Source organism: Hyperolius riggenbachi, chromosome 1 (assembly GCF_040937935.1).
Source record: "Hyperolius riggenbachi isolate aHypRig1 chromosome 1, aHypRig1.pri, whole genome shotgun sequence".
Lineage (NCBI taxonomy): Eukaryota > Metazoa > Chordata > Amphibia > Anura > Hyperoliidae > Hyperolius > Hyperolius riggenbachi.
Genome location: NC_090646.1, coordinates 277,150,626 through 277,169,348, shown reverse-complemented (window position 1 = coordinate 277,169,348; position 18,723 = coordinate 277,150,626). Strand labels below are relative to the sequence as shown.

Here is an 18,723-nt window from a genome sequence, read left to right as displayed (position 1 = left end):
ACTGGGAGGGTGGGGTTACATACCAAGATACAGCAATATGTAGATATGAGAAGGGTTTCTGATGTTTCAACTAGGATAAATAATGGATATCCTTTACCATGTATTACATTCCTCTCTCATTATGGTTTTGCTTTATTGTGGACAGCCATGTTATGATATTAATTCTATATATTTCAGAAAATCCTGAAACAAATTCTGAAGAATCCGCTCATATACAACCCCCAAAAAAATGTAAGCAGAACAAGGGAAAAAAAACACCACTTAAGAAAAATAAGAAAGTATTGGAACAGAATGAAAACTCTCCAACCTCAAGTGGAAACGTTAAAAGTGAGAAAATGGGACTTTCAACACTAAAAAGGCTCTCTGAAGAAAATAAACGATCTCCGAAACATACACTGTCAAGCTCCGAATCACATGAGTCCTGTCGTGTTGACGATTCCTCCAAACACAGTTCAGAGGAACTTCCTGAAAATGGAAACGCAAACTGTGAAGATGAACAAGGGCCTAAAAAATCACAGAGGGACGAATCAACGGCCCCATTTCGGCGAAAACATCCATGGATTTTACCTCTGAATACCAGAATAAGGTGTGTAAATGAGGAAGAGGATGAATCCTTGCAGAATGATAAAAGCACTGCAAACAAACAGCAACAATCGCTAAAACCTTGTGGTTTACGGTGGAGTATGCTAGCTTGTTAAAAGCTTTCTGCATATTTACAACTTCTTGGGAAAAGAGAACTGCTCCACAATTCGTTGGTCTTATTCTTCTCAAAGGGAATTCAGGGTGAGATCGATATGGAGGCTGACATATTTATTTCCCTGTAAACCATTCCAGTTGCCTTGCAGTCCTGTTGATCTTCTGGCATAAATAGTGTCTGAGTCAAAACCCTGGAACAAGCATACGGCTAAGCCAGTGAAAGCTAAGTGAGACAACCTGATCTGTTGCATAAAAACAGGGAACACCAAGAGCCCCAATAGTGTAATACGTACTGGATAAGGTGGCAATGAATTAATATTGCTAGATACTCACAAGTCAGGGTCACCAGCAGGCAACAGGTGGGGTGATTATCCTGACCCCACTCAGGATTAAGAAGTCGCTCTCTGTAGACAGGAAAAAAGGGTAGCAACCCTCCACCAAGGGTGGACTCGAAATTGTATACAATGAACAGAGGCGACAAAAGTATAAAATTAGATTAAATGAGCTTAAAAACCAGCTCAAATGGCAAAAATGAAGGAGGAAGTGGTGGTCTTACCTCCCTCAAGCAGACACGACAGCGACTGCGATTCAGACAGTCAAACACATTTATTAGAAACTCCCTCTGTGTGCACCTCAGAGGTGCTTAACTTGAATCCTTGTGCAGATCGCTTGATACTCCTCCCTGCATTGCCTGATGAAGCAGGATTGAGCCTGCGAAACGCGTTGCAAATTTTTTGGGAGTTTCTAATAAATGTGTTTGACTGTCTGAATCGCAGTCGTTGTCGTGTCTGCTTGAGGGAGGTAAGACCACCACTTCCTCCTTCATTTTTGCCATTTGAGTTGGTTTTTAAGCTCATTTAATCTAATTTTATACTTTTGACGCCTCTGTTCATTGTATACAACTGATCTGTTGCATATTTGATCGGGGTCTATGGCTAAAAACATTAGAGACACAAGATCAGGAGGACTGCCAGGCAACTGGTATTGTTTAAAAATAAATATGGCTGCCTCCATATCTCTCTCCCCTTGGGTTCCCTTTTATAACCTTCATCTGCCTGCTTATTTCTCCTCTTTGAAGCCCTGCCTCCCTGCTAGATGTTGGCTTTCGGCCAGCTGGAAGGCATGGTCAAGAAGAGCGGTCATTCTTCCTCCTGCATACCCTTTTGACTAAATTAGGGGTTAGAGGGGGATTGGGGCAGCAGTAGGTGACTGAGGAGGGAAGATCTATGAATTTGTGAGTCTAAATTCTTTCTCCCCAAAAATATACCTGTTTCCACCATAGATCAGTTAATTTTTTTTGTGCCGAAGTGTGTGGAGGTGGGAGGGGTGTGCTTGACATAACCATGGTTCATATAATATTTGCATGGTTCCTTTATGCGGTGCGCATGTTGGGAGTGCACTAGAAGATAATAGCTACCTGTCCTTGTTCCAGCCCACTCATCTGTGCAGCAGCTTTGTACTTAACCGCTAGAGCTCCATGGTGGTATCGGTCTATCTGCAGTTCGCTGCATTTAACCCATTCTTTTGACCAAAAGTGGTGGGTGGGCTAATTTGTGGAACAGCTTATCAGTGAGTACATATGGTATATCTTTCTTAGAAAACTTTACACATACCCCAATTAAAATGTTCTGTTAAATTCATAAACTTGAGAATCTGTTAAATTCATATATTTGACTGATCAACTCCTCTCATCGCAATGCCTTTTCAACTCCTCTCTGTATAGCGAGAGCCACTGGCACCCTATCAGCTTCAGGATCAACTTCAAAACTGCGCTTGCCCTACAATTCTGTGCACAAAATCTGCCCAACCCACATCTCTTGTCCAAAGGCTGGCATGCCCACAATCCCAACGACTGGTGCCTTTTCGCACCGCACATATCTCACTCCCATGCATGATTGCAGGACTGTCCCGCAGTCACTGGAACTCGCTCCTACCAGTCATCAGACTCGACCCCACCTTTAATATTCTCAGATGAGCCCACAAGATTCACCTTTTCATGCTTGCAATCTATAAGATGTAGATCTAGGTTTAGAGGGCAAAATCCAAAGGAAAAAAAATATACTAAACCTAGTGCGTACATGGTCCAGGAGCGGTTTGTAGATTGTCCCAAATATTTTGTCCCCATGTCCTCCTTTGCTGTCTTTTTGTTCCCAGTGTCCTCCTCCTTTGCTTCCCCTGTATTTCCTATTCTGACCTCCTGTGCCCTCCTTTGCTCCCCCTGTGTCCTCTGGTCCCCTTTCTGTGCCCGTGCCCTCCTCTGGTTATCCCCTCCCATCAGCTTCCCGTGCACAAATGTAAGTAGCGGGAGCATGGCTCACCTAATCCATGGTTCCAGCAGCGATCAGAGACCACTACTCGCCTTCACTCCTTGTTCTGGTTTCTGCTGTTGAACTGGTTTTGACAGTCTTCATTGCTGTGCTCTAATGTTGATGGGTCCCAGAACATCAAAAAAGTCTGAAATTCAAGCAAATCCTTAATTCTACAACTTCCTTTACAACCTCCTGGAATCTGAGCATCTTCCATTTTCCTTCCCCATCTCAATTATCCTCTTCCATGATAACCACATTCTTCTTCATTCATCCAACCAACCCTCCTCCATATCTGAATGCTTGATCCTTGCCTTGAAACTATTGTTCTGACTTATGCCATGTGTATGCCCATGCGCACTGCACTGCACAGGTTGCCTTGCCAGAAAAATGCTCATGAGCCATGAACTTTCCCTGCATTTGTTAAGTGTGCAAATGTGTCAAATATTGGCATATCTCTGGCTTTTGTGTTTGGAAATGGGTTTAGTTTAATCTCCTGCAACTGCTTACACCTGATCATGAGATTATGCATGTTACAATATTAGACCAATGTGACGGAATACGGTCACCCTCCAATTTCTGTACCCTTTGCTTGCAGCACTGAATGCCTTTAGGATTCCTTCAGGGTCTGAGGCTGAATGGTAAACTGCAGCAAAGTAACCTTTTGGAGTGGTTGAGTCCACACAGTCCAATCTGTGGACCAATTTGCAATTTAGGCGTGTGCGAATATGCCAAGTCTAACGCTAGCTAAATCCTGTAGGAGAAGGGTTAATTCGACAACCTTTCTAGAGATAGCAAAAAAAAAATTACAATATTAATATCAAAACGGTTATGGTTTCTTTTTCTCAGGAAATGTGAACCTTTTGCAGAGATTTCAGAACAAGCACTTAGACAAACTATTTCTTAATCCTTTTTTTTTTTTTTTCGTTTTTTTAAATAATGCAAACTAAATATATTGGGCTGCATGGTGGTGCAGTGGTTAGCACTCTCACCTTGCAACGCTGGGTCCCGGGTTCGAATCAGTGGTCAACATGTGCAAGGAGTTTGCATGTTCTCCCCGTGTCTGTGTGGGTTTTCTCCGGGCACTCCGTTTTTTTTCCCACATCCCAAAAACATACAGATAAGTTAATTGGCTTCCTCCTAAAATTGGCCCTAGACTACGATACACATACACTACACGATACATACATAGACATAAGTCTATGGTACAGATTCGATTGTGAGGCACTCTGAGAGACAGGTAAGTGACAAGACAATACTGTACAGCGCTGCATAAGATGTTGGCCCTATATAAATACCCCGGATGCCTGAAGCTTGCTCCAAACTTTACTTACACATTCCCAGTGAGGTTCCCCCTCACCTCGTCTTCAGGACCGTGTTAAGTCACTGCTTTCCAGGAATCCTGGTGAGTGGATTTTCTTCTACCATACTTGTACAGCACCGACCTTGCTGCTTTCATATGGTCATCACATTCAGCGAGGATGCGACCACGGATGTTTTTGAGCTCCCCCGATTGTGTGCGGCAACTGCAGATTCTCCAGTCCAGCTCGGAAGTTTCAGCACCCACCCTATAAGACCATGCCCGGCGTATAAGACAACCCCCACCTTTTGAAAATATTTACCTGGGTTAAAAAGTAGTCTTATACGCCAGAATTTGTTTTCCAGGTCTCCCAATCAAGCTAATTCAACCCCCCATGATGTCCGAAAAACAGAGTCCAGTTTGTAAGTAACCATAATATTCAAAGTAATGATGACTGATATTTTCCATGTTATGCCAGAATATATTAAAAGTATACTCTTAGTAAAACAGATTTTCAATGCCTGTTTCCTCTTCCTTGCAATTTTTTATTTTTTTAAAGTGAACCTTAACCCTGGCAAGTTAGTTTCACTTACCCGGGGCTTCCTCAAGCTCCGTCCTATGGCCTCGCCGCTCCTAGAGTGTCCTCTGGTCCTTGGCCGACTAAGAGGCGACCCCCGGCCACGGGTATTTTTCTCCGCCTTGCCGCCGTCAAGTGCGTCCCGTGCAGGATGCGCTTGACTGCTGCAGGGGGCTTGGTAAGTGAAACTTTTTTTCCTTGCCAGGGTTAAGAGTCACTTTAAACTCCTGTAAAGAATTCCTGTCATGTTTTAAGTTTGCCTATATGTACTTAATAGAATATTACTACAGATTAATTCTGCATGAAAAACTTGGTAAAAACTTTGTAGTTTACAAAATAAGTACAGTAGAGTCCTGGTTATCCAGACCTCAAATAACCAGCAGTCTCAACCAACCAGCACAAATCGTCGGGAGTACTCCTAGTGGTGAAGGCCATCTTAGGCTGTTTGTGGGCTCTGCTCTGCATAAAGGATACCTTAGTCCATCTGAATGTTAAAAACCGGGGGGAGCAGGCATGTGTAAGACGGCCTCCTCCTGCCCACCATTCTCCTCGGTCCCGCTCCATTATGGTGCACCGACTCAGCAAAGCTACTTCCTGGTTGAGAAGGATGGTAAGGAAAGCGCAGGGGCTGACTGGCGACGCACACCCTTGATCACGCCTGCGGCCGGCAGTGCCAGCGCAGTCTAAACCCCAAACCTCCCGACCAGGAAGTACCTTCAGGGGGGTTGGTACACCATAACGGAGAAGTGGTTTTTTTTCTAATCGCAAAGCCATCATGAAAATAAAAAAAAAAAATTACATCGCAGCACTGCGTACAGGTCATCACGTTTTTCATGATTTTTCAAAAGACCTTGTGATTAACCATTTCGGGACCATAGGCCTACAACCCCCCCTTCAACCCCATTTTCTTTGATTACTGCTTTGCACACTCTTGGCATTCTCTTGATGAGCTTCAAGTGAACTCCTTGTCCTGTTCAAGAAACCAATTTGAAATGATTCGAGCTTTATGCTGGGCATAGACTGGTCGACAGCTCCGTATCAATAGACCCGCCGGATCGATTCCCCGCGGGCGGACAATAGCGGGGAATCGAGCGGAAGATAAGGAGTGCCCGCGGGGACCAGCGGGAATAGATCCGGCCGCCCGCGGGTACGCGGTGGGAGTCGATCCGTCGGCTAATCGAGCCGCTTGGTCGACTCGTCTATGCCCAGCATTACTGGAAGTAGCTATCAGAAGATGGATACATGGTGGTCATGAAGGGATGGACATGATCAGAAACAATGCTCATGTAGCCCGTGGCATTTAAAGATGCCCAATTGGCACTAAGGGGCCTAAAGTGTGCCAAGAAAACATCCCCCACACCATTACACCAACACCAGCCTGCACAGTGGTAACAAGGCATGATGGATCCATGTTCTCATTCTGTTTACGCCAAATTTTGACTCTATCGAGACTCATAAAACCAGGCAACATTTTTCCAGTCTTCAACTGTCCAATTTTGGTGAGCTCGTGCAAATTGTAGCCTCTTTTTCCTATTTGTAGTGGAGATGAGTTGTACTCGGTGAGGTCTGCTGTTGGAGCCCATCCGCCTCAAGGTTGTGCGCATTGTGGCTTTACAAATGCTTTGCTGCATACCTCGGTTGTAACGAGTGGTTATTTCAGTCAACATTGCTCTTCTATCAGCTTGAATCAGTCGGCCCATTCTCCTCTGACCTCTAGCATCAACAAGGCATTTTCGCCCACAGGACTGCCGCATACTGGATGTTTTCCCTTTTCCCACCATTCTTTGTAAACCTTAGAAATGGTTGTGCGTGAAAATCTCAGCAGGTTGTGAAATACTCAGACCGGCCCGTCTGACAACAACCATGCCACGCTTAAAATTGCTTTAAATCACCTTTCTTTCCCATTCTGACATTCAGTTTGGAGTTCAAGAGATTGGCTTCAATTCATCAAGCATTACCGCATTCGGTAATGCTGAAAACAGCTGACTTAACCGGTTCAGCGCCGCAGTGCCGAAAATCTCATGCATCCGAGCAACGTTCACCTCCCATTCATTCGCCTATAACTTTATTGCTACTTATCACAATGAATTGATCTATATCTTGTTTTTTCCGCCACTAATTAGGCTTTCTTTGGGTACTACATTTTGCTAAGAATTATTTTTTTCTAAATCCATTTTAACAGGAAGATTAAGAAAGAAATGAAAAAAAATTCATTATTTCTCAGTTTTTGGCCATTATAGTTTGAAATTAATATACGCTACCGTAATTAAAACCCATGTATTTTATTTGCCCATGTGTCCCGTTAATTACACCATTTAAACGATGTCCCTATCACAATTTATGGTGCATATATTTCATTTAGAAATAAAGGTGCATTTTTTCAATTTGCGTCCATCACTATTTATCCATCATCTATTTAAGCTTATAATTTTAAATAATATAATAACATACTCACTTGACATGTATATTTAAAAAGTTTAGACCCTTGGGTAACTATTTATGATGTTTTTTTTTTTATTGTATTTTTTTTTTTTTTATTTTAATAAAAAATGTATGTGGGTAATTTTTGGTGTGGGAGGGAAACTGCTTATTTTACATGTAAAATAAGCAAATTCTTTAATTTAAAATGTATGTGGGTGCAGTTTACTATTTGGCCACAAGATGGCCACAGTGAGAAAAGTCCTGGATGCGAACGATCTCGCATCCAGGAACCAAAATTCAGAGGAGTTGTTTCCTGGGGGCAGAAATACCACGCTCTCTGGAGAGAAAGCGTCGGTATTTCTGCGGGGAAGTTAGATCGGTGAATGGGAATTATATTCCCATTCACTGATCGGGGGGCTAGCGGCGGGCGCGCGCACAACGCATTGAAAGCAGCAGTGCCTTTCTGGACGAGAAAGCTCGTCCAGAAAGGCCGAACTGGTTAACGGAGCACTTTAGAAAATGTTAATTCATCAAAGCTGTTACCGAATGAGAAGCTGAAATGACAGAGCAATGAGATAAATTACCGACATGTGCTCAACACATGTCAGCAAATGTCAGTAAATGTTAATTCATCAAGGTTACCACATTCGCTAACACATTCGGTGTTTATCTCCAGCTCTCCCCTGTCGTTACAGGCTTCGAAGGCCTTCTGTGTGAATGTTTTCATGATTAACAGGAGCAGGCAGCTAATAGAAACAGCCCCTGTTCTCCTGCAAGTGCTGCTGATAGGTCACACAGGCTTCTCCACACAAGCTTTCAGACCCCCCGGGCAGTGAGCAGAGAGAAGGGGACAAAAGATATCCCCAGATACCCTGCGGTGGTGTAACCCTTTGAGTCCCTGTTTGAAAATGCAAAGATGCTGGTGGTGAAATCACCAAGCATGGCATTTGTAATGTCTCCAGGAAGTTCATCTATGTTGTGGCAAATAAGCAAAATGTTAAGAAAGACTGATTTATACTCAGAGCAGCTGAGGCAGTATAAATAACAGTAAATATAACACATGTTTACATCTAAAGGGATGTCTGGATGCCTTCTATTGTAATCAGCTTGTAACAACACAGGAACATTCCAAGCTGCTCTGCACCACTCTGCTGTTATCGAACAGCCTTTGATGAAGTAGTTTGGTAACTTAACGAACCTCGACCACACATGTGAAAATATTGATGAATTAGCACAGTGAAGTGTAAAATACCGAATGTGGTATTTTATGGACTGGGATTTTGTTATCGAACACCCTTTGATGAATTGAAGCCATTGTCTTGACCAGGACCACACCCCTAAATGCATTGAAGCAACTGCCATGTGATTGGTTGATTAGATAATTGCATTAATGAGAAATTGATTCTAATAATCCTTTAGGTGAGTATGTATGTATGTGTGTGTGTATATATATATATATATATAAATATATATATATATATATATATATATATATATATATATATATATATATATATATATACTAATTTTTCCTCATTTCACAAGTTATTCCTCTAATCACAAGTTATAATGTGATCTTTCCCCTGTGTCATCTGAATGCCATGGCAGATAAGCTCATTCGAAACCACAGGATGACCATATAGCCATTTGGTTCCCAACTGTTTGAGCTAAGTGCTTCTGCCTTACTGTTACCGATTTGTGCTTGGGTTTTGACTACTCTCTGCCTGCCGCCTGCAGCGACGTCTGCCTAGTTTTTGACTACTCTCTGCCTGCCGTCTGCACCGACGTCTAACTGGATTTTTACTATTTTCTGCCTGCCTTATTTGTACAGTTTCCTAATTAAAGTTTATTCATAAATTGAATTCAACACATTTGTGTTCTAGTCTTTTATATATATATATATATATATGTAGAATGTGCAACAAACTTTTATTCTGACGTATTTTGACAAGTTATGACTTAAAGGGAAGGTTCAAGCAAAATAAAAAAATGAGTTTCACTTCCCGGGGGCTTCTACCAGCCCCATGCAGCCATCCTGTGCCCTCGTAATCACTCACTGCTGCTCCAGTCCCCCGCTGGCAGCTTCCTGACCTCGGAGGTCGGCGGGACACATTGCGTACATTTTTACGCATTCCCGATAGTGCAGGACCATTAACGCATACGTTTTTACGCGTTACTGGTTCAATGCGTAAATTTTTACGCATTGAACCAGTAATGCGTAAAAATGTATGTGTTAATGTTCCTGCACTAGCAGGAATGCTTAAAAATGTACGCAATGCATCCCGCCGACCTCCGAGGTCGGCAAGCTGCCAGCGGGGGACTGGAGCAACAGTGAGTGACTACGAGGGCACAGGATGGCTGCATGGGGCTGGTAGAAACCCCCGGTAAGTGAAACTCATTTTTTTATTTTGCTTGGACATTCCCTTTAAAGCGCAACTGTAAATTCCCCAAAAACAAACTTTCACTTACCTGAGGCTTCCCCAAGCCCCCAGCAGCCCCGCGCTGGTCCTGCACGATCTTCCGTTCTCCCGCCGCGGTGCAACTTCATTACCGTCGACTTACGGCAACTGCGCCTACGCGTAGCTTTGTTCGCGGTCCAGCCTATGTGCAGGACGCTCTTACGGTCTGAAACGCAAAGAAATTTTTGCGAAGCCCGGGCCGTGCAGCCGCAGTTGCCGTCGACTTGCAATCTTGAGATGCTAGTGGACTGCTCTCTGTGTATAAATCACTTGAGGCCACAGCTGGAGTATGTGATACAGTTTTGGGCACCACGCTATAGAAAGGACATTGACCTTCTGGAAGGGGTACAAAGACAGGCAACTACAGTGGTTTGTAAAAGTATTCGGCCCCCTTAAAGTTTTTCTAATTTTGTCATATTCCTGCACAAACCTGAATCAATGTTATTGGAATTCCACGTGAAAGACCAATACAAAGTGGTGTACACATGAGAAGTGGAACGAAAATCATACATGATTCCAAACATTTTTTTACAAATAAATAACTGCAAAGTGGGGTGTGCGTAATTATTCAGCCCTCTTTGGTCTGAGTGCAGTCAGTTGCCCATAGACAATGCCTGATGAGTGCTAATGACTAAATATAGAGCACCTGTGTGTAATCTAATGTCAGTACAAATACAGCTGCTCTGTGACGGCCTCAGATGTTGTCTAAGAGAATATTGGGAGCAACAACACCATGAAGTCCAAAAGAACACACCACGCAGGTCAGGGATAAAGTTATTGAGAAATTTAAAGCAGGCTTAGGCTACAAAAAGATTTCCTAAGCCTTGAACATCCCACGGAGCACTGTTCAAGCCATCATTCAGAAATGGAAGGAGTATGGCACAACCTACCAAGACAAGGCCGTCCACCTAAACTCACAGGCCGAACAAGGAGAGAGCTGATCAGAAATGCAGTCAAGAGGCCCATGGTAACTCTGGACGAGCTGCAGAGATCTACACCTCCGGTGGGGGACTCTGTTCATAGGACAACTAATAGTCGTGCACTGCACAAAGTTGGCCTTTATGGAAGAATGGCAAGAAGAAAGCCATTGTTAACATAAAAACATAAGAAGTCCCGTTTGCAATTTGCCACAAGCCATCTGGGGGACACAGCAAACGTGGAAGAAGGTGCTCTGGTCGGATGAGACCAAAATGGAACTTTTTGGCCAAAATGCAAAACGCTGTGTGGCGGAAAACGAACACTGCACATCACTCTGAACACACCATCCCAATTGTCAAATATGATGGTGTCGTCATCATGCTCTGGGGGTGCTTCTCTCCAGCTGGGACAGGGAAGCTGGTCAGAGTTGATGGGAAGATGCATGAAGCCAAATACAGGGCAATCTTGGAAGAAAACCTCTTGGAGTATGCAAAAGACTTGAGACTGGGGCGGAGGTTCACCTTCCAGCAAGACAACGACCCTAAACATAAAGCCAGGGCAACAATGGAATGGATTAAAACAAAATGTCCATGTGTTACAATGGCCCAGTCAAAGTCCAGATCTAAATCCAATCGAGAATCTGTGGCAAGTTCTGAAAGCTACTGTTTACAAACGCTGTCTATCTAATCTGACTGAGCTGGAGCTGTTTTGCAAAGAAGAATGGGCAAGGATTTCAGTCTCTAGATCAGAGGTCTCCAAACATTTTTGGTCAAGGGCCGGGTCAATATGCTTCAGACTGCAGGGGGGCCGGAACATACATAAAATGTTGAAAACAATATATTGAATTTAGGCATTGATTCCCCCCAATCATGCCCGGAGGACACCTCCCAGCAGCAGCCACTTAGTCATCCGGCGCCCCGAAGAACATCTTTGTGCACCAGACAGTGAAGCATACCCAGGTGACAACCTGCTGTCCAGCTGGACAGCAGTGTCACCTGATGCATAATTGGATGCCAGTGAATTACTGCTCACTGGCTGCTACAGTATGTGAATGGGTGGTGCCAGCACTACTATTTTATATCCGGGCCACCGATATTAAAAGGTGCCGTGTTTGGGGTCCAGTGAAAAAGCCTTGGGGGGCCGCATTCGGCCCTCGGGCCTTAGTTTGAGGACCACTGCTAGATGTAGAAGGTAGAGGTCTCTAGATGTGCAAACTGGTAGAGACATACCCTAAAAGACTGACAGCTGTAATTGCAGCAAAAGGGGGTTCTACAAAGTATTGACTCGTGGCTGAATAATTACGCACACCCCACTTTGCAGTTATTTGTTTTTTTTTTTAAATGTTTGGAATCATGTATGATTTTCGTTCCACTTCTTGCATGTACACCACTTTGTATTGGTCTTTCACGTGGAATTCCAATAAAATTGATTCATGTTTGTGGCAGTAATATGACAAAAAGTGGAAAACTTCAAGGGGACCGAATACTTTTGCAAACCAATGTAAATTAATCAGGGATGGAAGTGCTTACTTACCAAGAAACGTTGGACAATTTGAGCTTATTTAGCGTAGAAAAAAGGCAACAGAGAGGTGACCTGATTAACAGCAGAGGGCAATACAAAAGCTTGGCTGATGAGCTTTTTCTCCTTAGGGTTGTACGATGGACAAGGGGGACAAGATTTGCTTATGGAGGAAAACGTGTTTTTTTTTTGTTGCAATCTATTTAGAACGGGTTCCTTCACAGTGAGAGTGGTTAAAATCTGGAATATCCTACCTCAGGAAGTAGTTATGGCAAACTATATCTGCATTTAACCACTTAAGGACCACAGTCTTTTCGCCCCTTAAGGACCAGAGCCTTTTTCTCCATTCAGACCACTGCAGCTTTCACGGTTTATTGCTCGGTCATACAACCTACCACCTAAAGGAATTTTACCTCCTTTTCTTGTCACTAATACAGCTTTCTTTTGCTGCTATTTGATTGCTGCTGCGAGTTTTAGTTTTTATTATATTCATCAAAAAAGACATGAATTTTGGCAAAAAAATGACACTTTTAACTTGCTGTGCTGACATTTTTCAAATAAAGTAAAATTTCCTATACATTTGAGCGCAAAAGTTATTCTGCTACATGTCTTTGATCTGAAAAAAAAAAACATTCAGTGTATATTTATTGGATTGGGTAAAAGTTATAGCGTTTACAAACTATGGTGCCAAAAGTGAATTTTCCCATTTTCAAGCATCTCTGACTTTTCTGCGCACCTGTCAGGTTTCATGAGGGGCTAAAATTCCAGGATAGTACAAATACCCCCCAAATGACCCCATTTTGGAAAGAAGACATCCCAAAGTATTCAGTGAGAGGCATGGTGAGTTCATAGAAGATTTTATTTTTTGTCACAAGTTAGCGGAAAATGACACTTTCTGACAAAAAAAGAAAAAAAAAAGTTTCCACTTCTTCTAACTTGCGACAAAAAAAAATGAAATCTGCCACAGACTCACTATGCTCCTCTCCGAATACCTTGAAGTGTCTACTTTCCAAAATGGGGTCATTTGTGGGGTGTGTTCACTGACCTGGCATTTTGGGGGGTGCCTAATTGTAAGCACCCCTGTAAAGCCTAAAGATGCTCATTGGACTTTTGGCCCCTTAGCGCAGTTAGGCTGCAAAAAAGTGCCACACATGTGGTATTGCCGTACTCAGGAGAAGTAGTATAATGTGTTTTGGGGTGTATTTTTACACATACCCATGCTGGGTGGGAGAAATATCTCCATAAATGACAATTGTTTTATTTTTTTTACACACAATTGTCTATTTATAGAGATATTTCTCCCACTCAGCATGGGTATGTGGAAAAATACACCCCAAAACACATTATACTACTTCTCCTGAGTACGGCGATACCACGTGTGGCACTTTTTTGCACCCTAACTGCGCTAAGGGGCCCAAAGTTCAATGAGTACCTTTAGGATTTCACAGGTCATTTTGCGACATTTGGTTTCAAGACTACTCCTCACGGTTTAGGGCCCCTAAAATGCCAGGACAGTATAGGAACCCCACAAATGACCCCATTTTAGAAAGAAGACACCCCAAGGTATTCCGTTAGGAGGATGGTGAGTTCATAGAAGATTTTTTTTTTTTTTTTTTTTGTCACAAGTTAGCGGAAATTGATTTTAATTGTTTTTTTTCACAAAGTGTCATTTTCTGCTAACTTGTGACAAAAAATAAAATGTTCTATGAACTCACCATACTCCTAACGGAATACCTTGGGGTGTCTTCTTTCTAAAATGGGGTCATTTGTGGGGTTCCTATACTGCCCTGGCATTTTAGGGGCCCTAAACCGTGAGGAGTAGTCTTGAAACCAAATGTCGCAAAATGACCTGTGAAATCCTAAAGGTACTCATTGGACTTTGGGCCTCTTAGCGCACTTAGGGTGCAAAAAAGTGCCACACATGTGGTACCGCCGTATTCAGGAGAAGTAGTATAATGTGTTTTGGGGTGTATTTTTACACATACCCATGCTGGGTGGGAGAAATATCTCTGTAAATGACAATTGTTTGATTTTTTTTTACACACAATTGTCCATTTACAGAGAGATTTCTCCCACCCAGCATGGGTATGTGTAAAAATAAACCCCAAAACACAATATACTACTTCTGAGTACGGCGATACCACATGTGTGACACTTTTTTGCAACCTAGGTGCGCTAAGGGGCCTAACGTCCTATTCACAGGTCATTTTGAGGCATTTGGATTCTAGACTACTGCTCACGGTTTAGGGCCCCTAAAATGCCAGGACAGTATAGGAACTTCACAAGTGACCCCATTTTAGAAAGAAGACACCCCAAGGTATTCTGTTAGGAGTATGGTGAGTTCATAGAAGATTTTTTTTTTTTGTCACAAGTCAGAGGAAAATGACACTTTGTGAAAAAAAAACAATACATATCAATTTCCGCTAACTTGTGACAAAAAATAAAATCTTCTATGAACTCATCATACACCTAACAGAATACCTTGGGGTGGCTTCTTTCTAAAATGGGGTCACTTGTGGGGTTCCTATACTGCCCTGGCATTTTAGGGGCCCTAAACCGTGAGAAGTAGTCTTGAACCCAAATGTCTCAAAATGACCTGTGAAATCCTAAAGGTACTCATTGGACTTTGGGCCCCTTAGCACAGTTAGGCTGCAAAAAAGTGTCACATGTGGTATCGCCGTACTCAGAAGAAGTAGTATGTGTTTTGTGGTGTATTTTTACATATAACCATGCTGGGTGGGAGAAATATCTCTGTAAATGACACATTTTTGATTTTTTTTTTACACACAATTGTCCATTTACAGAGAGATTTCTCCCACCCAGCATGGGTATGTGTAAAAATACACCCCAAAACACAATATACTACTTCTTCTGAGTACGGCGATACCACGTGACACTTTTTTTGCAACCTAGGTGCGCTAAGGGGCCTAACGTCCTATTCACAGGTCATTTTGAGGCATTTGGATTCTAGACTACTGCTCACGGTTTAGGGCCCCTAAAATGCCAGGACAGTATAGGAACCCCACAAGTGACCCCATTTTAGAAAGAAGACACCCCAAGGTATTCCGTTAGGGGTATGGTGAGTTCATAGAAGATTTTATTTTTTGTCACAAGTTAGTGAAAAATGACACTTTGTGAAAAAAACAATAAAAATCCAATTTCCGCTAACTTTTGACAAAAAATAAAATCTTCTATGAACTCATCATACACCTAACAGAATACCTTGGGGTGTCTTCTTTCTAAAATGGGGTCACTTGTGGGGTTCCTATACTCCCCTGGCATTTTACGGGCCCAAAACTGTGAGTAGTCTGGAAACCAAATTTCTCAAAATGACTGTTCAGGGGTATAAGCATCTGCAAATTTTGATGACAGGTGGTCTATGAGGGGGCAAATTTTGTGGAACCGGTCATAAGCAGGGTGGCCTCTTAGATGACAGGATGTTTTGGGCCTGATCTGATGGATAGGAGTGCTAGGGGGGTGACAGGAGGTGATTGATGGGTGTCTCAGGGGGCGGTTAGAGGGGAAAATAGATGCAATGAATGCACTGGGGAGGTGATCGGAAGGGGGTCTGAGGGGGATCTGAGGGTTTGGCCGAGTGATCAGGAGCCCACACGGGGCAAATTAGGGCCTGATCTGATGGGTAGGTGTGCTAGGGGGTGACAGGAGGTGATTGATGGGTGTCTTAAGGTGTGATTAGAGGGGGGAAATAGATGCAAGCAATGCACTAGCGAGGTGATCAGGGCTGGGGTCTGAGGACGTTCTGAGGTGTGGGCGGGTGATTGGGTGCCCGCAAGGGGCAGATTAGGGTCTAATCTGATGGGTAACCGTGACAGGTGGTGATAGGGGGTGATTGATGGGTAATTAGTGGGTGTTTAGAGGAGAGAAGAGATGTAAACACTGCACTTGGGAGGTGATCTGATGTCGGATCTGCGGGCGATCTATTGGTGTGGGTGGGTGATCAGATTGCCCGCAAGGGGCAGGTTAGGGGCTGATTGATGGGTGGCAGTGACAGGGGGTGATTGATGGGTGGCAGTGACAGGGGGTGATTGATAGGTGATTGACAGGTGATCAGTGGGTTATTACAGGGAATAACAGATGTAAATATTGCACTGGCGAATTGATAAGGGGGGGTCTGAGGGCAATGTGGGCGGGTGATTGGGTGCCCGCAAGGGGTAGATTAGGGTCTAATCTGATGGGTAACAGTGACAGGTGGTGATAGGGGGTGATTGATGGGTAATTAGTGGGTGTTTAGAGGAGAGAAGAGATGTAAACACTGCACTTGGGAGGTGATCTGATGTCGGATCTGCGGGCGATCTATTGGTGTGGGTGGGTGATCAGATTGCCCGCAAGGGGCAGGTTAGGGGCTGATTGATGGGTAGCAGTGACAGGGGGTGATTGACGGGTGATTAAGAGGTGATTGACAGGTGATCAGGGGGGATAGATGCATACAGTACACGGGGGGGGGGAGGGGGTCTGGGGAGAATCTGAGGGGTGGGGGGGGGGATAAAAAAAAATAGCGTTGACAGATAGTGACAGGGAGTGATTGATGGGTGATTAGGGGGGTGACTGGGTGCAAACAGTGGTCTGGGGGGTGGGCAGGGGGGGGTCTGAGGGGTGCTGTGGGCGATCAGGGGGCAGGGGGGGGGGGGGAATCAGTGTGCTTGGGTGCAGACCAGGGTGGCTGCAGCCTGCCCTGGTGGTCCCTCGGACACTGGGACCACCAGGGCAGGAGGCAGCCAGTATAATAGGCTTTGTATACATTACAAAGCCTATTATACATATGTGCAGCGGCGATCCGGGTGCTAGTAACCCGCCGGCGCTTCCGAACGGCCGGCAGGTTACTACGAGCGGTGGACGGAGCGAGTCCCCGGCGGCTGATCGCGTCACGAATGACGCGATCGCCGCATAGCCACTCCCGCAGCCGCCCCCGCCGATGGGCATATTGCGGTCATTTGGGCCCGGACTTTGCCGCCGCCCATCGGCTGGGGGCGGTCCTCAAGTGGTTAAAAAGGGCTTGGATGCTTTCCTTGCATTGAAGGGCATACACGGCTATAATTATTAGGTAATTTCCAGAAGAATTCATTACGGGATTTATCTGACCGCCATCTGGAGTTGGGAAAGAATTTTTCCCTTTTTGAAGTGGAGCTGTCAGCCATACTATCTAAGGAAAATTAAAAAAAAACACATACATAATTAGATAAATACTTGCTCTACTTACATAACATATGTATTGCACTGTCCACATTTTGATTTTAGTGATTATTCTCTAGTAAAAAAAGAAAAAAGAAAATCCTTCTTGGGATTTGAGAAAATCCTTCTTGGGATTTGAGAAAATCCTTCTTGGGATTTGAGAAAATCCTTCTTGGGATTTGAGAAAATCCTTCTTGGGATTTGAGAAAATCCTTCTTGGGATTTGAGAAAATCCTTCTTAGGATTTACCAATTTTGTCTGTGTCTATCTTGAAGCCAATCCTGACATAATTTCCTCCCTAAGGGCCGGTTTTCACTTGTTTATAAAACTTATCCATGTGATACATTTTTAAAGCTCTGCAGAAACACTGGAAGCAGATCATATGTTAAAAATAGGACCCACTCGTGCAGAAACACAGATCAGTGTTGCACGGAACAAAACTGTTCCAGAGAGTCCGGATTTGACTGACTGGACAGGAAACCCGGTTCTATGCAAGCCTATGAGAGCGGACACTGTCTGCTCTCACTAGGCTAGTCTTCAACCGCACCCCTTTGCCGTGGTGACACCATACTTACACGTCCCGCCCTCCATCACCGCCGCTCCGTCCGTTCTGAGAGCCCGGAGGCTGACAGAAGCATGGGGATTCTCCATTGGGCCGCAATAAGACCAATGGGAGTCCTCAGCAGCAGAGAGAATTCTCATTGGTTCATGTTGAACCAATGAAAATTCTCCCTGTTGCTAGACATAATTTGCCTGTAGCAGCCTATGGTGAGCCATGCTTCTGCTTGCCTCCAGGCTGTGGAAGGGACCGAGCAGCGGGACAGGTGAGGGGCCTGACGCATACATACCGACACGATCGAGGTGCGGACGTGAACCGTGCCCTTCCATCCAGATCAGATCTGTGTCAAATGGATCAGTTTTTCTGAAAACCGGATCTGTCTGATCTGGAACAGGACAAGTGTGGACCGCCCCTTACTCTGTCTATGTATCATTGCCCGCCCCCTCCCAGTCTTCAGACACTCCCACTCAGGTCTGCAGTAGAAAGTGCATTGAGAAATATTGGTCAGTCATTGAGGAACAGAGGTGTAGGAGGGGAAAGAGGCTTCAGCCACATAGGCTGCATTAGTTGAGTCTGAGGGTCAGAGATGTGGCGAACATCTCCAAATCCCTGGGGCTCTTACTACTTCCGGGTCGCACTGACCTGGAGTAGTACGCCTGCGCTGCCCGGCGGAGCGCGTCCTAGATCGCGCTCCTGTTGCCGGGCACTTTCTGCGCGTGTGCGTGACGTCATGAATGACGTCACGCTCATGCGCAGAGAGTGCCCGGCAACAGGAGCGC

At 44.3% G+C, this 18,723-nt stretch overlaps 1 protein-coding gene across 4 annotated transcripts in view; it reads left to right on the top strand.

Moving 5' to 3' along the window:
• Nucleotides 1-18,723, top strand: part of LOC137506633 (transcription initiation factor TFIID subunit 3-like) — a 401,567-nt gene that overhangs the window by 285,115 nt on the left and 97,729 nt on the right. For 3 of the 4 annotated variants that reach the window (XM_068233614.1, XM_068233616.1, XM_068233617.1), the window contains 2 exons: nt 178-586; nt 4,668-4,724. In XM_068233614.1, coding sequence (XP_068089715.1) covers nt 178-586; nt 4,668-4,724 — 466 coding nt within the window. The remainder of the gene's footprint in view (nt 1-177; nt 587-4,667; nt 4,725-18,723) is intronic. The other variant, XM_068233615.1, reaches the window with a different exon arrangement.